The sequence below is a fragment of the Mauremys mutica genome, chromosome 16 (assembly GCF_020497125.1).
Source record: "Mauremys mutica isolate MM-2020 ecotype Southern chromosome 16, ASM2049712v1, whole genome shotgun sequence".
NCBI classification, from domain to species: Eukaryota; Metazoa; Chordata; order Testudines; family Geoemydidae; genus Mauremys; species Mauremys mutica.
This window is the reverse complement of record NC_059087.1, coordinates 24,747,687-24,772,791: the sequence shown is the minus strand read 5'-3', so window position 1 is coordinate 24,772,791 and position 25,105 is coordinate 24,747,687. Positions and strand designations below refer to the sequence as shown.

Below are 25,105 nucleotides of genomic sequence, written 5' to 3'. Positions count from 1 at the left end.
TAGCTTCTGAAAGCCAGCAGCAGTCAATGTAAGCAACACAGTGTCGGACACTGCGTCGACCTCACTACAACCACCAAAGCGCCTCTTGTACAGGTGGAGTTATTTAGTCGGCACAGCGGGCGAGTTACATCGACACGAATGATGTTTTAGTGTAGAGGCTTACAGAGTTAGGTCGATGTAAGCTGCCTCATGTCAACCTAATGCTGTAGTGTAGACCAGGGCTAATTTATACCAAGATTTAAAAAAACCCACACTTCTGCATTTTTCCATATTCTTTTTACTATGGATGTAGATAGTCATGCTCCTTCTCTGTGATCCTGTAGAGAAACTGTAATCCTATGCTCATGACACCATCACACATCATGAAATGGTTGCGATGGCACAAATTTGGCATTGTGACCTCACTAAATGGGGGAAAGAGATGAGTTGTGATGAAGGAAGCCTGTGTTTCAACACGACTAGCTTTGCCGATGAGCACACACTGGAAGCAAAATGATGGAACTCATATGAAGAATATGTAGATTAAATATTTTAATCCAATGTTATTAGAAAGCCCTTTCAAGGATCTAGTCACTGAAGATTCATCTGCTTCTCCTCGATCTAACTTTTCCTCCCTTCCACATTGAAATACAGACAAGGAAACGGCCTTCACTCTTCAGAGGCAATCACTCACTTGACACCTTTGACAGGCCCGATAACTGTGGAGGTAACTGGTGAAGGACCTCCAGCCATCACTTGACCACCACAAGAAAAGGGCTTATGTCCTAAAACTCGCCAGGGAAGGCAAGTAATGAGACATTCCAGCAGCATCCGCTCTTAAAGCTGCGGTAGGAATTAGAACGAGAGCTCCAATTTTCTACTCGGGCCTCAGCCTGCTCTGCATTTGGTTGCACTATACGGTCACACTGATGAAAATCCAAAGCCAACCTCACTCTTCTCAGTGGAATGGCTCCAGCAAATGAGAGCAGCATTTGCCGCTGAATGTCCTGGTAGATCACTTTGCTCCAGGTGAAAATGTGTCTGCTTTACAGAAAGGCACAAGTGGTTCACAGAGAACAGCAAAGCCAAAGCTTCTTCTCACGCTTCTTGTTTAGGAATGCTCTGAAACCACATTGCAGCATATGAACGAGTAGCCATGTCTGGCCCGGGCTCCTGAGGCAGGCTAGAGAGCAGCAGCCACATGACTATACTGTACTAGTTAGATGCTGGGCGGTGGCAATTTCCCAAAAACCTTTGACAAGTTAAGTTTTTAAAAGTGTCTTTGACCCTGGAAAATGGGGATTTTGCTATTCACTTCAGTGACAACAGGATCAGGCGCAGCAGCATCTGGTACCTTCCTCCGTGTGCACGTGCCAGGGGGAGAAAGGGAACTCTGTCTGATACTACTGTACCATATTCTTTAGTTCTCACGGGCTCTGGAGACTCTCACTATCCCTGCTCATGCTCTGTTGGGCTGCCTGTGGTCTCCCCAGCTCCTGGAGTCACGTGATTAAATGACGGTCTCTGCTGTCATTGTTTTAAAGTGTGTCTCTAGCCCTCACGGTTGCAGAATACAACTTGAAAATGTGAACCCTAAAGGCTCAAAACCTGGAGGCAAATCAGAAGAGCCCCAACATTTATTATTTTCAAAATCTTGGGTTTTTAAGCCAATCTCATGGCTTTGGGGGGCCTGACTCATGATTTTTGAATGCTCGGGGATGGCCACGCTGTAATCTTCTTTCCTACGCACATGCCTCCTTCAACAAATCTCAACCATTTGTGGGCCAGCAACACTATTGCATGCCAGCTGAATTCACCGGAGCTGCACCACTGAAATACACTGAGATGTGAATTTGGCCCTTTATTTCTCTGGGGATGAAGTTCCCATGACATCCACAGGATTCATAAAACTTTAATTAAAATTGACACTTGAAACCTCCCCAAATTAAGGTTTCTCTCCACCCCCACCAGACCTAACACACTGCAGCGAATTAGCAAACACCTTATGCATTCCTGTGAAATTCATGTTTCCTGACTGTGGAAAGCAGATCTTTAACCAGAACCATGGAGCTGAAGTACCCGCAGGTTCACAGAGCATTATAAAGGCAGTTATACAAATGTTCCTGTCTTCAGCAGTGGCCCAACTGAAAACCAGCTGCAAAGCACTAGTGAACTTTGGGTTATTTGTAATTTGGATCCAGCTGTTCAAGCTTGAGCCCACCTCGGATACTCTGTTGTGCTTGATGTTTTTCCTTGGGGAATTCTGTGAGGTTAGTGAAGTACTTGAAGGAGTGTGTGAATGTGTTAGACGTAGTGGGAAAGCCTATGTGAAAAGACAGAGGCAGAGATACATTACGCCGCACTGAACAAGGAAGGATGTGTCCTCTAACGGCTTGGGAGAGAGCACCCAAGAGAGGCTCTCTCGCTTGGCTTGGCAACTGTGTGCAGTGCGACAGGAAAGAAACTGATGACCAGCAGAAAAATGCAAAGTGCTTTTTGCCTCTCCACTCAGCCTCATTGGCTTGTGTGCTTGAAACCAAACATTATCCGGGGTTCTGTCAGGGAGGTGATATTAGCGCCTTTTATGTTTTAATTAGGTAGCAGTGACATTAGCGACTCAGGCGTGGGACAAATGGAGAGATTAATGTAGCAATCAGGGGCACACATGCATTATGCAAAAGACTTTTTACAACAGAGCATGTTATCATAAGTACTGAGCGTGCAGCTTAGCGATCGGTTATTACATATGGATGTGAGAATGCACTCCAGCCCCCTGAGCGTTTGGTTGGCTTGGGTGTGTGGAAAGAACAGGGGAGTTTACCCCTTTGGGATGGCACATCAGGGCTGTAGTGCAGGTGTAGGAACCCCCCAGCCAGGGAATTCCTCTCTCCACTCTACAGATGGCCCTAGTGCAGAGGGCATTTCAGAGTGGCCCAAGGAGCAGCGATTCTAGGGCAGAGTAGACAATTGGAGCTCTCGTTCTAATTCCTGGGTCTGGGGTTGCTTTCCCCTCTAATTAGCCCTCCACTTGTTAATTGATCCTCTTTTAGGCCCCAATGAACCTATATTGGTGGGGAGTTGAGTGGCGGGTGCTGAGTCAGCTGCTGTCACCAGCTGCAAGGTACACCTTCAGATGCAAGCCCTCCCGGCCCTGAACCCACACCGGCCAGCCTTGAATGGCACAGCAGAAGTCCTAAGTCTGGCTGTAGCGGGGAGGGGGGGCGAGGAGATGTGGAAGCGGAAAGCGTAGAGAGAGACCAAACCTGCTAGTGGAGGAGGATGTCTAACGATGGGGATAAGAAGGATAAAAGGGAAGCCTGCACATCTAGTGGAAAAAAATGAGTTTAATAGCAGCTTAAGACTGGGGATTGTAGCAGCGCTAACATGGAGAGAAATTAAGCTCTGAACACAGAAGGTTATAAAGTGCTTATAGTCACAGACCCATGCAAGGAGCTTAGCAAAGAAAACAGAAAGACTGCGCTTCCAGGCACAGGGGAAAGACCAAATCAGTAACCTGAGCTTGGCTGGAAGAGGAGTCACAGCCCCCACCGATAACTAAGCAGAAAGAGTCAGGTTGAAACAGGGAAGTCACTCTGGCAACCGAGCGAGGTGTGTCGTGGTGCTTGGACTCACCTCCTTGTGTCTAAATATTACAGCACATATGGCAAGATCAGCTACGCTGTTATGAGAACCAGATCATCTGCAATATGGGGCTGCATTTGGGGGAGATAAGGACAGATTTTCAGACTTTACTCTGAACTGTCTGGCTTTCCTCGGTCTGAATCTCGGGTAAGAGCTGTATTTCCTGTGTGCGCGCTCCCCTAGATTGTGCGCTGGGGTGTTTTTTGTATAAACAAACAATTAAAAGCCCTTACAGTCTATTTTTAAAAATCTTTATTTAGGGACTCAACAGTGGATCTTGCCCTTAGAAAGATCATAGCAGATGTGACAGAGCAATTTTGGCAGGTGTCCCCCATCCTGGAGAGGTTTAAACTCCAGGAACGGGTTGAGATGTTTAGAAAGGTCTCCCGGGGCCCCTTATTTCCTGGAGGCACAAGGAGATACCCCAGGGCCACCCAGAGGATTCAGGGGGCCTGGGGCAAAGCAATTTTGGGGCCCCCTTCATTAAAAAAAGTTGCAATACTATAGAATACTATATTCTCGTGGGGGCCCCTGCGGGGCCCGGGGCCTGGGGCAAATTGCCCCACTTGCCCCTCTCCCCCGGCAGCCCTGGATACCACACTTCTAAATCATTGTCCACCATGATGCCTGCCTGCACCGCGTCACTTCACGCAGTACGCCGAGGGCTCAGTGGAGAGTTAAGCTCTCCACAAAGGTCCCAAGTACCCCTGCATCTTAGTCACGTCTCAATGAGCAGGGAGTGCACCAAGCGATGGAGACCCTGGGTAGTACGGAGCAGCACCGAACCAGGCTATTTTAGAAAGAATTATCTAGTAGTTAGGGCACAGGACTAGGAGTCCAGACCTCTGAGTTATGTTCCTAACTCGGCTGCAGAATCCCCATGTGACAGTGGCAAGTCGCGTCACCGCCCAGTGCCGGATCATGGCTCGGTGGAAGGACCGTGACGATCGCAGCTATTTGATATCTTCTCTTGTACTGTGAATGCTTTGGAGCAGGGACAATGTCACCCTACTTGTTGGTACAGCCCCTAGCATGGTGAGGCCCTGATCCTGATCAGCACACACAGGGGCCTGATCCTGACCGGCACTACTGGAATATAAATAATGGATATAAAAGGTTAATAAGACTCGGGCTGTGGTCTAATGCCAGCCCAGAGGGCAGGAGCCGATCAATATAGGAATGAAAGAAAAATAGCCTTAAAATGCACTCCATCAAAAAGTGCCTGCCCTGCGAATGGCTCCTGGCCGGGAAGGGGGTAGGAGGTTTGTTTCAGGAAGTGACTGAGCTGAGCAGAGGCAATACTGGTCTTCCTGGACTTCTTCATTTGAATGTTCATCTGTTTTTCCATTTGGAAAGTGTTCTTTGCCGCACGGCCTACCGAGAATTACAGCGGGGGGAGCCATGGGAATGGGATGGCCTGAGCACAGGGCTGGGTGCCAGGAGCTGCCAAGTTCTAGCCCTGCCTCTGACACTGGTCCCATCTCAGAAGTCCGGAGGAAATTCCACACACTACATTATCCCTGGTGCGATCCCATCGAGGTGGGGAAAAATCACTTCCCCACTCTGTCCACTCTGCAGACATGAGGCTAATACCAATCCGGCAAAGGGGTGTGAGAAGCAACGAATGTTTGCAAAGTGCTAGGAGATGACAAGCACGACGTAAATACTATCTGAAGGGCCACTTCAAATTACATGAATGCAATGAGAAACATGCTTACCACCACCGAGGGCTTTGCTGGCAAGATGTCTGTTGTTAAGAACAAGCCCTCCCATTCTGCTCTCTTTTCATGGCCCACTCTGGCCACTGACTGGAACCACGGGGGATCCTCAGCTTTGCTGAGGACTGGACTGGACGCTGTTCTTCTGCCACGTATGCTCTGCACGCCGAGGGAAACGTCCTACAGAGACTCAGACCCAGCGCAAGCTGCAGCCCTACCGTCAGCAATGGGATCCCACCAGCCACACGGCTTCTGGACTGAACGGGCCAGACTCAGCTCGCAGCTGCACACGTGTGATCCCATTACAACAAACGGGGTTGCTCTGGAGCAGGGGTGGCCAAACAGTGGCTCCGGAGCCACATGCGGCTCTTCAGAAGGTAACATGTGGCTCCTGGTATAGGCACCAACTCCGGGGCTGGAGCTACAGGCACCAACTTTCCAATGTGCTGGGGGGTGCTCACTGCTCAACCCCTGGCTCTGCCACAGGCCCTGCCCCCACTCCACCCCTTCCCGCCCCCTCCCCTGAGCCTGCCGTGCCCTCGCTCCTCCCCCTCCCCCCCAGAGCCTCCTGCACCCCATGAAACAGCTGACAGGGAGGGAAGGGGAGGCGCTGGTTGGCAGGGCTGCCGGTGGGCTGGAGGTGCTGGGAGTGGGGGCGGGAGCTGATAGGGGGCTGCTGACGTATTACTGTGGCTCTTTGGCAATGTACATTGGTAAATTCTGGCTCCTGCTCAGGTTCTGGTTTGCCACCCCTGCTCTGGAGTAACTGGGCCACACAATCGAGATTGGGCCAGTGCTGTCATGTGCTCAGAGAAGGGCTTGAGCATTGCACCCTGGGGCATGGTAAATGCTGCTCCAATGGGAACCCAACCCAAAGCGATTCAGGCTTCAGTGACCTCCTCCTATGCTACCTTATGCCCAGGAGCCAGACCGCGCGTGCCTGTGGCTTTAAGAGAAAGGAGACTTGCATTGGCCACTGTCAGCTGAGCTGTAAAAGGCCACTGCTCTCAGGGCAGCAGCAGCCTGTCTTAGGGCACACCCCATGCCCCAGCCTACAACGTGCTGAGCTCCTCGTCTCCCATGGACATCGATGGCCTTTGAGGGAGCAGGATCAGTCCCTGCACGTGCTCCCTTCCCACATGGAGCAGCCATTACAAGCAGATTGCAGCCAATCTTATGCTTCTACACCGGCTCCCACCCCTACTAATCACCCCACAAGACACCGGCGCCTACCTGCTCCTTTTCCGAGTAGGGGTTGTTCAGGACGACGGGCGTGTCGCTCTTCCCCCACAGGTCATTGAAAACTCGGTCATTTTCCATCCCGGCTGGCACGGGTTTCTGGGCCTTGTCCACTTCCCTGAAACTGAGGGTGGGGAATATTAGTCATTTCGTTCCCAGCGCCACACACAGCTTGTTCCCCATCACAGCTCCCAGATTGCTCAGCCTTAGAGCAAAACCTCCCTGCCTACTGCATGGGGGGTGAACTCAAGCCGGTGTGTTGCCAGCAGGCAGCTGCTACCCTCTGCCAATTGCCTGGATACGGGACTGGCTCTGGGCAGCTTCCCGCAGGATTGAAAACTTGCAAGAGTTTGAAGGGGCGGGGTTGAGGGGAAGAATTGGAAACTCCCCACACTGGCAAAGGACCACAAGCAATGGGAGTTTTGCAACATCAAAAAGCCCAATTCCTAAAATTGGCAGGAAGCTGAAGTCCTCACTGGGCCAAGGTAGGGAAGTGATAATCATCCAGCTTACACCTTTGCCCTCCAGGGAAGACGTATTCCTAACCCTATCACTCGCTACGCAGCGTGCTACCACTCCCAACACCAGCCACCGCAGGACCCAATAAAGAGTGGAGAACCCTTAGCCAGAGCGCATCTGAGTTATACACAATGCCCTCTGCCCCATGCTGTCCCAGGGAATAAGAACAAAGAGCATAACTGAAGTGCTCTTAATATACAAATGCATCAAAACAAATTCGGGCCCCCAGTTTACAAACGGGGTTGGAAGGAAAGGGGAGAGAATATAGGGCTGAGGATGGTTATTCTTTGTTGGGGCGGGGGGAACTTGTTGCTTAAGTGGAATGTAAGTGGGAAGGAACAAAGTGACGTGGCTTTCAGGGAGGTAGTTTGAGGCTTTGAGAGCCTGATCTTGCAGACACTTGTGCATGTAAGTAACTTTACACTGGGAATTCCACTGATGTGAGACTACTCACACATGTAAAATTACTCATGTTTCCAAGACTGGAGGATTAATGTGCTAAGAGACAAGTACTGCAAGAAAAAACAACAACATTGCAATTGTTACCCATGCTGGATCAGACTTAATTTAAGAGTGACACAAAGAAATACTGGCTTTGTTTAACACCCCCCCCCCCAAATGCAGAATTGACTTGTGGAACTTATCACCACAAGATATCATTGAGGATAATTATTTAGTAGGCTCCAATACGGTGTCTAAGCGCTACTGCAGTATGAATACTAAAACAAAGATAATGAGGACTTAGATATTTGTTATATCCTTGGGGCAGCCGGTGTAGGAAGCAATCACTTGAGGCCAGAGAGTAGGCAGCTAACCAAAACCTCCATTTTATTTACAGATATACAGAGAGCTCACTCAACCGGTTGAAACCGGCTGAGCTAACCCATAATAATCTAACTCAGTTGCCATAGCAACAAAAACCATGACAACCAAATACACAACATATTCCTCCCCCCCTAATAAGAACATCCCCTAAATAAAACACACACTAGACTAGAGAAGGAGGGTAGACTGCCTCCATTCCTGGCTAAACCCTGGGGATTATTTTGCCCCATAACCGTGGGTTCGCCCTAGCTAAAGATCCAGCCGATGAGGAGGCCTTCTGTCTCTAGGTGGTTTACGGCGAACTTCTGGTGTTATTGCACCCGAAAGCACTAGGGGCTCAGGGTCCGCAGCACGAACAGGTGAGGAGGTGGTATCAGCTCGTGCTGGGCAAAGGGGTATCTCAGCCGCCGGCAGTAATGGAGGAGAACAGTCAGAAACAGGTGACTCGTGATTCGGTCCCTCACCAGAAGAGGTGAAGTCAGACCCCTCAACTGCAGATGGGTCCTGAGGACTGGCATGACCTGGCAACAGCTGATCTACATGTCGCCGCCAGGTAAGATTCTCTGCAGTCCGGACTGTGTAGGAAACAGGTCCTGTTTGAGTGATGACTGTGGCCGGAACCCATTTAGCTCTGGAAGTATAATTCCGAGCCAAAACTGGCTGTCCCGGGCTAAAGGTTCGGTCTTTTGCTCTGGGTGCCCGTCTGATGACTTGATATTGCTGCTGATGTTGCACAATTTGTCGGGGTTCAGAAGGTTTCAGCAGATCAAAGCAAGTGCGCAGCTGTCGTCCCATCATTAGAAAGGCCGGAGATGCGTGGGTCGTAGCATGAGGTGTGTTTCTGTAGGAAAGTAAAAAGGTATCCAGACGCTTTTGAATGGAGTGTTGTCCCCTTGCTGATTTCAAAGCGTTTTTCATTGTCTGCACAAATCTTTCAGCTAATCCGTTGGTGGACGGATGATATGGTGCTGACGTGATGTGGTGTATCCCATTTGCCTTCATAAAATTTTGAAACTCCTGAGAAACGAACTGCGGTCCGTTGTCGCTCACAAGTTGTTCTGGCAGACCAAAACGACTAAAGAGTCCTCGTAGTTTTTGGATAGTACTCTCTGCAGAAGTGGACTGCATTATAGAGACTTCTGGCCATTTAGAATGGGCATCTATTGCCACCAAGAACATGCTTCCTTCAAGGGGGCCAGCAAAGTCAACGTGAATACGTTACCACGGGTTTTCAGGCCAGTCCCATGGGTGTAGGGGTGCCCACTGGGGTGCATTCCTCACACCCTGACATGACATACAAGCTTTTGCCTTCTCTTCAATAGCGCTGTCCAGTCCAGGCCACCAAAAATAGCTTCGTGCAATTTCCTTCATGCGCACTATTCCACAGTGACCGGAATGTAGCTGTTCTAACATCTGTGATCTCAGTGGTGGTGGAATAATGACACGTCTCCCCCACAACAAACAACCAGATTGGACCGATAACTCCGTCCGCTTGGACATGTAGGGAACAAGGTCGGATGAGACCGGAGAGGTTTGTCGAGATTTTCCATGCATCACCAGGTCCATAACGTGGGACAATACTGGGTCAACGTGAGTTGCCTTCTTTATCTGAGTAGCAGTGATGGGTGTATTCTCTACCTGTTCAAAGTAGAAGATTTCCTTTTGGGCACTATCTTGGTGTTTGACCGGCAAAGGCAACCTTGAGAGGCCATCTGCATTGCCGTGCAGAGTGGATTTCCGATATTTGATTTCATATGTGTGTGCTGAAAGTAACAATGCCCAACGTTGCATACGACTAGCAGCTAATGGGGGAATGCCTGTGTAGGGTCCAAAAATTGATGTCAGAGGTCAATGGTCTGTGAGAAGAGTAAATTTTCGCCCAAACAGGTACTGATGAAACTTCCGAATTCCAAAAACAGTTCCTAATGCCTCACGTTCGATTTGGGCGTAGTTAGTTTCTGCTTTGCTTAGAGTGCGTGAAGCAAAAGCAACAGGCCTCTCTTCTCCTGAAGGCATAATATGTGACACGACTGCTCCCACTCCATAAGGGGAGGCATCGCAGGCCAATTGCAGTGGTAAGGATGGATCAAAGTGCGTTAGAACTTCAGAATTTAGCAATGCATCCTTAGCTTTGTTAAACGCAACATCACAGGCTTCAGTCCACTTCCAGGCCTTGTTCTGCCCAAGGAGCTCATGAAGTGGTTTTAGCAGTGTGGCTAACTGTGAGATGAACTTTCCATAATAGTTCAGGAGTCCTAGAAACGAGCGCAGCTGGCTTACATTTCGAGGTGGGGGAGCCTCCAAATAGCTTTAACTTTTGCAGGGGCCTTATGAAGACCTGCAGAATCAATGATGTGTCCCAAATATTCAACAGAGGGCTTGAAGAATTCACACTTGTCCTTGCGAACTCGTAGGCCATACTCTTCCAGTCTTTGTAGGGTAGCCTCTAAATTCTTTAAGTGATCCTCTTCATTTCTTCCAGTGACCAGGATATCATCCAGATAGCACTGAACTCCTGACAAGCCACACAAGATCTGGTCCATAGCCCTCTGGAACAGGGCGGGAGCAGATGTTATTCCGAAGGGTAGGCGACAGTATCGATAAAGCCCCTTATGAGTCACAATAGTCAACAACTCTTGGGACTTTTCATCGACGTGCATCTGTAAATATGCTTGACTCAGATCAATCTTACTGAACTTTTGTCCCCCAGCCAGGCCTGCGAAGAGGTCATCGATGCGGGGAAGCGGGTATTGCTCTGCACACAACACTGGGTTGACAGTGACTTTAAAATCACCGCAAATCTGGAGAGAGCCATCTTTCTTCACTATTGGAACGATAGGAGTGGCCCATGAGCTATGGGTAACTGGTATTAGGACTCCATTGGTGACCAGGCGCTCCAGGTCTGCTTCAACTTTTGGCCTGATGGCATATGGCACAGTTCGGGCTTTCAGATATTTTGGTGGACTGTCAGGTTTAATGTTCAATGTCACAGTGATTCCCTTCATACTTCCCAAATCATCTCCAAAAACAGCAGCATGTTTCCTTAGAATAGGGGTTAGACTGGTTTCTTCTTTAGTCATCCGGTGCACTTCTGCCCAGTTCAGTTGAATCTTCCCAAGCCAAGACCTACCCATTAAGGCTGGGTAGTCACCTCTCACCACAAACAGTGGCAATTTAGCCGCCTGTCCATTGAGCTCCACCTTAACATCAATAGTGCCCAACATGGGCACAGCTTCACCTGTATACGTCTTCAGAACAGTTTTTGTTGCCTTAAGCGGAAGATGCTGTAGCTTTTCCTTATACACAGTCTCAGGAACCAGCGAGACAGCTGCACCGGTGTCTAGTTCCATGCGTATAGGTTTGCCCTCCAATAAAAGGGTTACCCAGTATTCATGTGAGCCCGCTGCCAAAGACAAAACATGCAGTGGCACTTCCTCTTGTGAGGAGGTGTCACCTTGATCATCCTGGGTCTGCTCTAGGGTATGCAAGGTTCCTCTTTTTGTCGGCCAGACCACAGGCCTCTTTTTCTTTTGTTTACAGGCATACTCAATGTGTCCCTTTTTGCCACAGTGTCGACACACCAGGTCCTTACACCAGCATTCTGATGCCTGGTGACCCAGCTTACCACAGCGGTAACATTCTTGACTCTGCACCGTTTTGTGGGTCAGTTCTTGTGACACTTTTTGCACCCTAGGGGATGCACCGATGTATTGTGCCTCCCTTGTAGCCAGTTCCATGGAGACAGCAATATCAACAGCCTTCTGTAATGTAAGCTGAGCCTCTGTCAGTAGGCGCTTCCGTATAGCTTCACTGCAGAGGCCACACACTAACCTGTCATGCAGGGCATCATTTAACATCTCTTTAAATTCACAGTGTTCTGCTAGCTTTTGTAAAATGGCTACAAATTGTACAACTGTTTCATCTTCCTTTTGGTCTCTTTTGTGGAACCTATATCTTTCAGCAATTACCAGTGGTTTTGGGGAGAAATGAGACCCCAGGATTTCCACAATGTCACTGTAAGATTTAGTCTCAGGCTTAACAGGGTGCAGTAAGCTGTGTAGCAGAGAGTAGGTTTTAGCCCCTACAACAGTTAAGAATATTGGCACCTTCTTCGCTTCTGTAATGTCATTTGCAATACCAAAAAGCTCAAAACGCTCAGTATACACATGCCACTGCTCTGTATTCTCATCAAAAGGCTCCAGGGGCCTGGTCAGAGTAGCCATGATTTTTAGTTTCACTTTCACAGTCAGTGCAAACAAGCAGCTTTTTTTCTTTGTTTGTTCTTTACCTTAACTTCTACTTCCTTCTGTTACTGGAGCAGCACCGAGTCTCACCCTCGTCGCCAGTGTTATATCCTTGGGGCAGCCGGTGTAGGAAGCAATCACTTGAGGCCAGAGAGCAGGCAGCTAACCAAAACCTCCATTTTATTTACAGATATACAGAGAGCTCACTCAGCCGGTTGAAACCGGCTGAGCTAACCCATAATAATCTAACTCAGTTGCCATAGCAACAAAAACCATGACAACCAAATACACAACAATATTTATATGAGTTATGAGATTATGATCCAGTCAAACCGGTTAGGGTAAAAATGTGTAAATGACATCAGCTCTCAGATTTAGGACATAACCCAGCTGTTTACAGCCCAGGGTTGGGAAGACACTTCTTCCGTAGGAATGCCATGATTTAGTTGCCCACTGTTAGGATTTTATAAACGACTGGACTAAATGAACCATTGTTCTAATCCGCTCTGGCAATTCCTTTCTTTCTGTGTAGGTCTGATCTTTATTCCCCTGACATCGAGCGATGAAAAATGATTCCTGTTGCAAACCTGGGGCCTCATCTGAAGCCTACTGCAGTCAGTGGGAGCCTTCCCATTGACTTTAGTGGGTTGGGATCAGGTCTCAGATCAGGAACGTGGCACCCAAAACCTAATTTGAATAGGTGCCCTGATCACGAAGCCACTCGTAGCTTAAAAAGAAGGGAAACTGTCAGGAGGTTTTCCCCATGCACGTGGCTTTTGGTATAAATGAGATAAAACAGCATTCGGTTTTATTCCAACCACTCCAGAAGTTTCTAGTTCATTTATGGAATGAAGTTGAGCCCTCCAGCACCCAAGATGTTACACCACTTCCCGGGGATATTTTCTAAACACCGGGTAGCCGTGGGGTGAAAGCCTCCACTTTATATTTCCAACAGAATTCAAACCCAACAGGGGCTGGATTTTTAATTGAAATTCCCATCTGTCACCTCTACCAGGAGGAAATTGTTCTTTTGCTAACTTGGCTTTTATGCACACGTGAAAGGGTTTTGATCAGATAAAATACAGAACCTCACCCACTGTTAATCTGGTCAATTCAAAGTCAAAGATGACTGTAAAATAATGCCTAAGTGCTACACGCGGAATAACGCATGCATCAAACACTGTGAACATTCTGCACTGTGTTGTCCCTGCTTCTGAGGCACAGTCTACCTACTGTGCATGCCACAAACCCCTCTGGGGCTGTACATAAGAGCTGACATCACAGGAACTGAATACAGCAACTCTTCAGAGCAGGGACTGAGCTTTGGTAGTTATATGACCCCCCATTACTGTAATATCTGAACACCCTCCCAAGCGTGAGTGTATTTACCTTCACAATACCCCCATGAGGCAGGGCAAGGTTGATATCCCCATTGTACAGATGGAAAACTGAGGCACGGGGAGGCTAAGTGGCTTATCCAAGGTCACACAGGAAGTCAAGCTGAGCCAGGAATTGAAACCAGATCATCATTTGAGTCCCAGGCTAGTGCCCCTAATCACTGGACCATACATCCTTTTAACCTCCGTTCATTAGCACAATCAAGACCTATGATTCTCATTGATGCCTCCAAGGCTGCTATTATTGTTTATTTGTATGCCTGTTGCACCAAGACCACACAGAGGATTTGGGGGACCTAGGGCAAAATCTGAAACTGAGGGCTCCCCCCCTTTCCAAAACGACTACTATGGCAAGGAAGGATTTTTAAAAGAATACTCCCCACTGAAATCAAGAAACCAAGGGGGCAAAACCCATTAGAGGGGAGGCCTGGGGAAAAGGGGGCACTGGGGAGTAAGCACACCCGGTATTCACTCTGCAGTGGCACCTCCTGCCCTTGCAGGGCTGGGCATTGCAACCTGGTGCATGGGATCGCAGCGCAGCTCAGGTTTGGCCAGGCTGCCCTTCCCTCAAATTCAATTGGTGGCCTCTAGGGCAAACTGCTCCTTTTGTCCTCCATGCCTTGCCGGGCAGCCCTGGGTTGCACCAGTGAGGTCCCAACCGGAACTGGGACCCCATTGAACTAGGTACTGTATAGACACCTAGGCCAGGTCTACACTAGATACTTCCTTCGGTAGAACTACGTCGCTCAGGAGTGTGGGAGGGGAAACAGAGGCACAGGGAAAGTCAAGGAACTTGCCTAAGGGCACACAGCACATCAGTTGCAGAGCTGTGGATACAACCCAAGGCCGAAAAGCTGCCCCACTGAAGTCAAGGGGAGTTTTGCCATTGACTTCACTGGTATCAGGATTTCAACCCAGATCTTCTGAGTCCCAGTCCATTTACCTATTCGGTCTACTGAGTTTGCTTGGCAGTAGGTGTTCTCGAACTTCCTTTGCATTGACAAGAGAGAGAACTGATTGTTCGGATTCCTGGCAGCTCATTTGGATGAACCAATAAGAGCTTGGAAGTCTAATGTTTTGCACCGATGCCGTAAGCAACACCTAGTGCAGGGACCAGAAGGCTAGGATGCTGTTGGCAACGGGCAGAATGCAGCCAAAATCCTCTGTGAGTGCACTTGTCCCAGTGCGTGAAAAGCATATGTTGGCTATAGGTGTCTGTGCCAGTATGAGCTGGGAGGGGAACTCTGTGTGCATGAGAAGGAAAAAGAGAGAATGTTCTTCTTGGCTATGCAAGAGAAATAGGTTTCTTTTCCCATCTCACTTTGTCCTGGGGCACTGCCATCAGCTTTCCTCCGGCAGAATCACCCACCACCATCAATAATATGGGCCACAGGGTAGTTTGTAAGTGATTCTCCTTCACTCTCTCTGGGTTTTCCACATTCTCAGGTAGCATTTCCTGCAGTGGGGAATATTTCAGGCTGAAAAGGAGCTGCCACCCTCTGCTCCGGTCACAACCAGCTACGCCAGGTAGCAGTTTATGGTCTGCAATGCTGAAGAACCGACTACCCATCTTTTTTCTCCATTACCTAGGATCAAACCAATGTCAGAGATCAGAAGTAACAACATGCTTTTCTATGCAGTCAGACTGAAGGATCTCAAAGCATTTTACACACCAACAGAAAGAGGCAATCCCATGCTGCACATAGCAATAAAATGCAACCGCCCGTGCGGCTGGCAGGGAGCAGCACACAGCAGCATTCTGCAGTAGTCTCGGGGAAGACGTGGAGAACGCCACATCCAACTAGAACTGAACAGGGCACGTAAAGAGACGGGGGGCCGTTCCCCAAGATGGAACGAGGCCCGCATGCTGGGGCTGCTCTTGCAGCTAGAACCCAGGGATCACAAATGGTCCAAGTGAGAACAGCTTCCTAAGCGATAAAGGAGCGTTTTAAATATATGAATGCAAAGAACAAAAGCCTCCCTAAAGAGAACATTGTGCGGAACAATAAGTGGATCCCGTGCCCTGAGGAGGAGATGAGGCATCTGAGGAATTATGCTAAGATTTTGGATTAACAAATAAGGAACTGCGGTGGCTGCGCTTAGCAGTTGGAGCCGTGTCTTTGTATTTAATAAGGGTTTGTTAAAAGCACTGAATAGGTTCTGAACATGCCCTTCGCTACGGAGGGTGTTAGAGGAATACGGACATCGGACCAAACCTTAAAGCCTTTACTGGCACAAAACTCCTATTGTCATCGGCCGGGGTCTGGCCAGATTCAGAAACTGCATCGTAGAATGTTCTCCCCAGCTGGGTTTGCAATACACAAAGAGCACCCAGAAGATAATGGTCAGCATGAATGTCTTATTATAGATTGAGCAAGTCAGCAAACAAGAAAGGACAAAAGTAAGGTCTCCGCGAAAGGGCTGAGAGAGAGAGAGAGAGAGAGAGTCAGTCCCCTCTAGAGAGAGACGAGTCCTTGGAGACTTCAAGGGGCAGAACAAACAAAACAAAAGAGAGAAAGAGTCACATCACCGCATCAGAAGAGAAATTCTCCTCAGGCATCAGTCAAGCTCGTTTTTCCTGTGGGGACATCCAATAAAGATACGCTCAGCCCTGCTGGAACATGAGTTGCAGGGTGCGGTGATCTTGTGGCCTCCTGTCAGCACCTCCACCTGCCTTAAACTTGGGCTGGGGTTACTACACTAAATTCTATTTCCATTCATGTGATCGGTAGGTTCCATATCAATGCTGGTGCCTGCTGACCTCCTGGCTGTACATTTTCCTCTCAGCAGCCCAGGCATCAGACTGCGAGCAGAACACACACCGGCTGCCATGAGCAGTAGCAATGGCTGCCCACATCTGCTCGTCTCTTTATAGGCGATGGTTCAACATGCCCAAGAAAGTTTCTGCCTTTGGTTACCCTCTTCACTCCCCGTAGGGTCCTAAGAGTTCTGTATGCTCAGGTGATGTATTCCTGTGCTGTTTCCCGGGGAACCGAGACCTTATTTTTGGTCAGTGAATCATCATGAGCTGCATCAGCCCCAGGGTTAAAGCCTGGACTCAATTAAGTAAAGAAGAGCTTTGCCATGGACCTCAGTAAGAGCAGCCAGCAGGGGCGGCTCTAGCCATTTCGCCGCCCCAAGCACGGCAGCACGCCTGCGGGAGGTCCACCGGAGCAGTCTGCCGCCCTCCCAGCGACCGGCAGAGCGCCCCCCGCTGCATGCCCCCCGCGCTTGGCGTTCTGGGGCCCCTGGCAGCCGGAGGTTCCTGGGAGGTAAATCGAGCCCCAGCTCAGCCACATGACACTAAATCAGGGTGTGCTCCAATTTTTCCCTCCCTGGTGATTTAATGATGCTGCTACGAAGTATTTTATAGAGAGTTTTATCATTTGAAAGAACTCTACAAACAGGACCTAATTAATGGGGAAACTGAGGCACCAAGAGGTCAAGTGATTTGTCCAAAGCCACTTGGTGAATCAATAGCAGAGTCTGGAATAGAACCCAGGTCTCCTGATCACTCACCTATATCACTAGAGCACATGACCTTCCAGCTTGCAGAAGACTGCAGGGAGTACCTTAAACACATCAGACAGCACACTGAAGTCATTTCCATCTTTGACACAGAGCTGCAGCTGGATAGACCCCCAGCATGCAATGCTCCCTTCTCGGGCACAGCAGCCTGGCTGGAATGCTGCCTGCTGGCAGAACATCTGCACTGAAGCGGACAACCCACACTGTAGCATGTATGAGGCCATATGGACCCACGCACAGGATTTTGGCTACCCCTGATTGAGTGGGTTTCTCAGCTATAAAGCTGGTCAGTCATTTGAATAGGTGGAATTCAAGGCACAAAAACAAATGTAACCGCTCAGGGAAAAAACACAACAGGATCCTGTCAGACTAGTCCTAAGCAGTCTACCTTTTTAGGGCTGGCAGGTGAAACTTCAACAGCACCATACTCTGTCAGATTCAAAATCGAAACACTTTCTGAACGTGGGTAACTTATACTGGGTTTTAGTTTTAGAGGAAAACCAGAAAAGCCATTCTGACCTCAAAACGTCCTGTTTCAGCACTTCCAGAAAGAAGTGTTTCCATTTTTTTTTTAAAATGTGTTTATAATATTATGTATATCATAGTACAAAACCAAAAAGTCAAAATCTGAATGTTTTGATTGCCCCCAAATGAATTTTTTTTTCCAGAATTTTCCTTCATGGAGAATTTTAAAACTGTTGGGTTTCATTCGGGTACAGAATGAAGCCAGATTTCCAAATCCTTTGTGAAACAACTTCCATCCTCCACACCAGCCTACGTCTTACTGTGGCGTTACTGTTCTTTAGGCCCTTGCTGCCTAAAACTACCATGTTTCTATCTAGCTAAGGAACAGGCCTTAGAGGGAAAAGGAAAAAAAAAACAACAACCCAGAGGGTTAAACAATATAAATGCTGGCAACATGAAAGGAAATGGGATGTGACAATTCTCTTCTGGCTGAGGGTCAAAAATAGAACAAGGTTAGCTGGCAATGAATGAATTGTGCTCAATTTCTACGCTGTAGCCTGCCGAGACCCTGTTAGATGAGAGGTTGCTTCTCATCAGACCTTTCTCCCCACTTCCAGGGTATATTTTTATATTAACTCCATTACAGCTGGTTTGCCCCGAACAGCGCACACTCAGCTGTGGTTATAGCCCCCCCGAGGACAGACAGCAAATCCACAGGGCGAGCATGTATCCAGAAAACAGCGGTGGATGGATGGCATCTAATATCTGAGGCATCTTCCCAGGTGAATACAGACCAAGGAAGCTTAGGATGCAATTTAGCCACCTCCTGCCAGGTGCAGTCTTAGTGACTTCTTGTATCCCTTATGTAACCCACACACGTCCTGGGCGTGGTGATCTGGCCCATCTAGTGGCACTGAGATCGCTTAGGGAAAGATTAATGAGTCTCCTTTACAGCCTTAGCTAAGGGCATGCGCCTTTTAGCTCATGCACTAGAGGCTCATGTATTTAGCTTCAGAGGTCCCAGGTTCAATCCCGCTCGCTGACGACCAGGGTCGTTCGGTATTACATTTACATATGTATTGTAGCAGTGGGTCAAAACCCTGAGGTTCTTATTCACTTTTTACTCAGGAAAAACATTCACTGATTTCAGAGGGAGACTGTCCTGAGAAAGACCCTCACTACTTGACCCATTATTAATAAACTCCATATCTGCACCATTCTTTTTCTTCCAAAGAATCCCCAAAGATCTGCAAAAGGGAACTGGTTTTATCCTGAAATACCGCCACCTCTGGGCCACGCAGCAGCCTCTTAACAACATGTGCAATGTTACACAATGGTTCAGGAAGAGAACAACACGGCTTCCAGTTACAAAGGCGGCGGGGGGGGGGGGGAATTAGGTAGGCAGAACACAGTTACTCACACTAGATTCTAGCTGAGACTAACACCTGGTCTACACTAGCGGGGTGGGGTGGGGGTTCGAACTAAGATACGCAACTTAAGCTATGCTATTCGCGTAGCTGAAGTCGAAGTATCTTAGTTCAACTTACCTGGCCGTCCCCACAGCGGTGAGTCGACTGCCGCGGCGCCCCCGTCGACTGCGCTTACTCCTCCTGCCAAGGTGGACTATGGGTGTCGATTAGCAGATTTATCGCATCCAGACGAGACGCGATAAATCGATCCCCAATACATCGAACACTACCTGCCGATCCGGCGGGTAGTATAGACGTACCCAATGTGCCACCAGACCTTTAGTGACCATGAGTAGTCGGCACCTCCACTTTAGCTCTTACCCAAAAGACAGCCTCTTTAACATCCTTAACGCCATATGGAGGCGTATGTTCAGTACTGACCTCGGACGAAAGGGCGAACATCAGCCCCTGCAATAATTGGGATTCACCTGGAGATCTCCCATTCCCACTCTGACTAGGCCCAACTGGCCTAGTCTATAAGATATGAAGAGGTCACAGCCCAAGGTGTGTCAGCTGCACCTAACCACTGTCTAATTCTTCTAAGGGTTACTTGTTTTATAGACATCTCAATGGCGTCTGCCACTGCAGAATCCATAGTTATCCTGCTGTCCAGTCGCCCTGGGCTTTCTGGGCTTGTCCCAGTGTCTCTCTCCATATGATCAGGCCTCCCCAATGCACCAGCCCTGTTTTAAACTGAGCAGATAGCACAGGAAATGAGTTGACCATTTTCAGCCCCGGGTAGTGGTGGGTAGGGATTGGGGTGACTGTCCCACGTCTCTCTCGAGGGTGAAAACACTCTTTGATGCACAGGGCTGCTCTCTGCCGGTTTCCCTGCAGAGTTTCTACTCTTCTATGTCGGTCTAAAACCACTAGCATCACCGCGCCCCAGTATTTTACCCACAATGCAGTGAATTATGCCACTGCCCTTGTCATTCTTACAGGGCTTCATGCTCCCCCTCAGCCTTATTTTAGCCTCTGAGTGAAGCCTGGGCCAGAGTTTCTCTCCAGAGACCACGTTAAAGCTTCCCCAAGGATGCTAGTGTGCTCTTTAAGGTGTAGTTAAACACTAACCTCTTCAGGGCCACTTGGGATAGCTGCTTAGGACAGATTCCACTGAGGAGCTAGGATGGGAGAACCCTCAGCTCCCAGTGACTTCAATGAGAGCTGAGGGTTCTTAGTGAGTTGTTGTAGGTGGAGCTCAGCATTTCACAGGCCTCGGGAATAAAGTATGAGGGGGCTCTCTCTGCTCTTTGGCCTTTCTTCATAAGCCGGAGCGTTGAAGCCGTTCCCCTCCCCTCACCATGATTCTGCATGAAACCTACTGATTCAGCATTTTTTAAAAAACATGCACGTTTTATCGTGGAGTTTATTACAGCTGGTTGGACTTTTATTTTTTTCCCCCAGAAAATAAGTCAGGTACTTGAGCTAGTGAACCCAGCCGGAGAGGAGAACAGAGGCGTGAGGCAGCCAAGCTGTAATTCCCAGGAGGCACCATGGTGGCATTTCCAGGTAGAAATATTGTTTGGTTTCAGGTTAGTGTTTTGTCAAAAAGTTGACATTTACCACAGAAAGCCGCTACCGTTCTCAAAAGTTTCAAAGCCACAGTTTTCCTTAAACAGTTTTTATAGAAAATTTTCAACTTCCTTTAGATACTATTAAAAGGACAGGCTCCTTTCAGCTGTATGGCTTTCCGGTACCTTTTGTCTCTTCGCCCTCCACTGCCCTGCTCCCAACCCTTGCAAGCTTTCAACCGAAGAAGTGGATATTCACCCAAGAAATCTCATGCTCCAATACGTCTGTTAGTCTATAATGTGCCACAGGATTCTTTGCTGCTCAAACTTAGACTAATTCACCAGCCAACTCCAATATAAGCACTGGATTCAGCCTGGCTTTTTGCCTTCCTAGCATGGCAAGCCATTCATTGGGTTTATCCTCAGGGGCTGTCTCCTCTGCAATCAGCCTTCCCTACCTCTTCAGCAATATCACAGTGAGCCTTTGTGACATCACAGTACATTCCACAGAATGTCACTGTGGCGAACAAAGGAGGGACGTAGAGAGACTGATGGCCAGCAGGTCCCATAGGCGTATAGGGGTCAAGATTCCTGGGTTCCACTGCTGCTGATTCTGCCCCTGACTTTCTCTGTAATGCTGGTGACTCCCTTAGGTCAACAGGTTTCCAAAAGCGACTGCTGGTTTTGCATCTTTCTATTTTTGAGTGCGCAACCTGAGACACCCACAACTTCCTTTTCAGGGGTGTGGAGCCCTTGCACATCCCACTAACTACAGCTGGAATTTAGGATGCTCAGGACCTCTGAAAATCAGGCCTGCCGGCATTTCAAGCCATGTCCCCAAACACTGAGATTGCCAAAATCAGTGACCCACTTCTGAAAACATTGGCCTTCACTGCTCCGTGCCTCGGTTTCCCCAGCTGTAATTTAACACCCATCACCTCACAAGGGGGCTGGCAGACTCAGAGTATATTCCAACCACAAAAACCACCCAGTGGCAGTGAGTCTCAGAGCCCAGGTCAACTGATCAGGCTCATGCTACCAGGCTAAAAATAGCAGTGTAGACATTTGGCAGTGTAGCATTTGTAGGCATCAGGGCTCTGACATCCCCTCTCGTCACTGGGTTTCAGAGCCCAGGCTCCAGCCTGAGCGGGAATGGCTACGCAGCTATTTTTAGCCCCAGAGCGCAAGCCCCTCGAGCCAGAGTCAGTTGACCCAGGCTCTGAGACTCACTGCTTTGGGGCTGTTTTTGCAATGCAGATGTACCCAAGATGTTTGTAAAATGCGTTGAGATTCTTGGGGAAAGGGACTAGGAACCGGCAATGCATCACTGCTAATAAACGGCCAGGAGGAGCGAGCTAATTGGGAAGGAGCCTGCTCCTGCGAGCGCACAAACACCAGAACAATTAACAACAATTAAAAACACAGGGGGGGAATTACGCAGCTCCTCAATTACATTCTAGTGAAATGTCGTTTTTCAAGCTCTCGGGGGCACTTTGAAGACTCTCGGCTTATAGCATTTCTCCTGCTTGTGTAAAAATAGAGAAGCAGAGCTGCACATCTAGGATCCAGACCTGTTCTCACTGAAATCTGTGGCTAAACTCCCACTGCTTTCCGTGGGAGCAGGATTGGGCGCCTGACAGCTGGGTCTGGGTGGCAGAACAGGCCTAGAGCATTTTGAAATACAGTGGCCGTTAGAAGCATCATTTACAGCGAGCTGAGCTTCCCTTCTGGAAGGTTTGGGTTGTAATAATACAAGATTTAGCTCTTATATGGCATCTTTTATGAACAAAACGCAAAGCACTGTACTAGGAGTGCCAATATCGTTGGCTTCTTTTTACAGATGGGGAAACCGAGGCACCAAACTCTGCCGAAGGTCATGCAGCATGTCAGTGGCAGAACCAGGAATAGAAGCCATGTGTGCCGTATTCCTGTCCAGTGCCCAATCTGGTAGACCACACGGCTAGCTCCGGTGTCCGTGGAATTTTATTTTCTCATCCCTCTGTCCTCTTCCAATCTCCTTTTTCTCCCATGCTTCCTGCCCGCTTCTTGTTTTCTCTCCCATGCATCTGTCCTCCTCTTACCTCCATTTTCCCCCTCCCACATTTTCTCTCTTTTCCCTTTCTAGCTGTCATTCTCTCTCCTGACCATCATGCCTTAGTGGGCAATAGGTCTGTGACCTGGAGAAGGTGCTAACCTGACCCCACCAAACCCATCTGGCTTGTGTCACCATAACCGATACCAAAGGTAAAAAATGTACGTAGGTACTTACCAGTCCACCTGGACTTCTATATCTCTTGTCTCCACCTTGGTTAGCGCGTCTCCGTTGAGTTCCTTACTGCCGCTCTTCAGGAGTTTCAGGACTGGCTCTATTTCTTTAAGCAGCTCATTGTTTTCGACCCCACCGTTCAGGCAAGGATTGGCACTGGCATTGTCCCTTCCCTTCAAAGGGTCCTCGCCTTTGGTGCTGGTAACCACACCATTGACGTGCACAAGGGACTCTGCTTCCTGTCTGTTCTCCCTGGCCCACGCTGAACTACCCGAGCCCATGGTAGGGTCCGCACCCTGCTGCAGATCTCTGCCATGGATGCTTGGATTGGACAAGTCGACTGCTTTGGCAGTTGGGCACAAAGGTCTGGTTACTCTAACAGTCTTTGGCATCCCATCACCGGCAAAGGTGGTCTCCAGATGAGTGGTGAAGCCCTCGGGACCTCTCAGGATCAGAACCACGTAGGTCTCTGAGGCGATGCTCCTCAGGATCTCCAGGGCACTCTCATAGCTCATGTCCACCAGGGGCCGGCCATTGACTGCCAGGATAATGTCCCCAGCCTGGATGAGCCCGCTTTGCTCAGCTGCCCCTCCCCGGATCAGGTCGGAGATGATTACCGGGGGCTTGTTGACACGTTCCTTCACCAGGAACCCGAGACCCCCAGCCTTGCGCTTGAAGAGCCTCACCGAAATGACATTGGGCTGTATCTGCTGCACACTGAACACAGTCTCTTCCATTGTAGCCCCTGGTCTTCTAGCCTGCAGCCCAAGCCCTCTAGACCCACTGAGCACAGAGTAGCCCACCGCTGAGCAGAGAGATTAGCAGCTGAGAAGAGAGCACAGCTTATCTCTGCTTGCAAGGAGGAACTTGTCGGCTCTGGAATGACTTGCCTTGTTGCAAAATCTGCAGAGCATCAGTCGTTGCACATCAGTTCCAGCTCTGTCTTCGCCAGCATAATTTCAGTCATTCGTTCCTCCCTCCTCTCTCTCTTTTGTAAGGTAATGACGCCAGCAGCCCAGGTAACCTTCACTGGGACAGCAAGAGCGTGTCACCAACAGAAGGCTGGGCTGGCGGGAGCAGGCACAGAACTAGGCATCTCTCTGCTGAAAAGGGTCACAGGGACAAAAGATTAGAGAGGAGACATGACAGGCCTCGAACCATCCCTCGATCTTGTGCTTGGGAACTGGCTCACTTCACAGACATCTCCGCGGACTAGTTTTTAGGCTCTGAATGGATCTTGAGCTTCTCTGTCTGTAAAGGGGGATTTAAAAAAAAAGAGAGAGAGAGAGAGAGAAAGACATGAGCGTGGACAGAGCTAAGTACGGGCCCCATAGAGAGATCTGAATGACTTAGACACCCCGATACAACACATTCAGCACAGGTATCCTCTCCGGAGCTGTGTTTCAAATCCTGGCTGTACCTTGAAATCATCCCAAGCTATATTTCCTCTGTCCCTCTGCAAACTCTCCCACTGTCTAGTTCTTCCAGCTTAACTAGAGCAGATGAGGAATAAAGAACCGGGAAGGAAAAATTGGGGCCAATTCTTTGATTGGTGTAAATCAGCATAATTCCGCTGAACTCTATGGAGCCACACTGATTTACACCAGCAAAGGCTCTGGCTGCTGTTCTTCAAAGCATCTTCATGAGCCAAAGTCTGCCTGGCAGAGATGACCGAGGGCAGGTCTACAAGTAAAATGCTGCAGCTCCTCCCACTGGTGTAGTTAATCCACCTCCGCGAGAGGCAGTGGCAATGTCGGCAGGAGAAGTCCTGTGCTGTCTATGCTGGGGGTTAGGTTGGTATAACTGTGGTGCTCAGGGGTGTGGATTTATCCCATAGTTATATCAGTGTAAGTGTGTAGTGTAGAACTGGCCCCAAGAGCAACCTAATTATAGGTTTTTTATTTAAACAAACAAAAAAAAAAGTAAGGGAAACCTCAACATTAACAAAATGTCAATTTCTTATTTGGGTTTTTATAAACTTGTTTGCACCTTATTAAATATATCTTCATAACAACATCAGAGCAAAAATGCTTTAAAAAAAACCCAATTTATGCATAAAGCTAACCAAACAATTTCAACAGGCTTCCACCTTTGTCTCCCAAACGCAACCAAGCATCATCAAAGTTTAATACCCTCAAAATATTTGCATAAACATGTATTTAAAATTCATGTTGGTTTCATTTTTATTCATTTTTAAGTTATGGTCAAGGAAAGCAGTGGTTAACGTTTGTGCCTCTAAACAGTTAATAAAAGTGAAATTGGTGTCACAAGCAAATTAACTCTAAAAGGCTTGCATAAAAATT

At 48.6% G+C, this 25,105-nt stretch overlaps 1 protein-coding gene across 1 annotated transcript in view; it reads right to left on the bottom strand.

Moving 5' to 3' along the window:
* Window positions 1-25,105, bottom strand: part of NOS1 (nitric oxide synthase 1) — a 150,199-nt gene that overhangs the window by 46,210 nt on the left and 78,884 nt on the right. The window contains exons 2-3 of the mRNA XM_044990167.1: window positions 22,806-24,053; window positions 6,573-6,702 (exon numbers count right to left, since the gene is read on the bottom strand). Of these exons, the coding sequence (XP_044846102.1) occupies window positions 6,573-6,702; window positions 22,806-23,539 (864 nt within the window). The 5' untranslated portion in view covers window positions 23,540-24,053. The remainder of the gene's footprint in view (window positions 1-6,572; window positions 6,703-22,805; window positions 24,054-25,105) is intronic.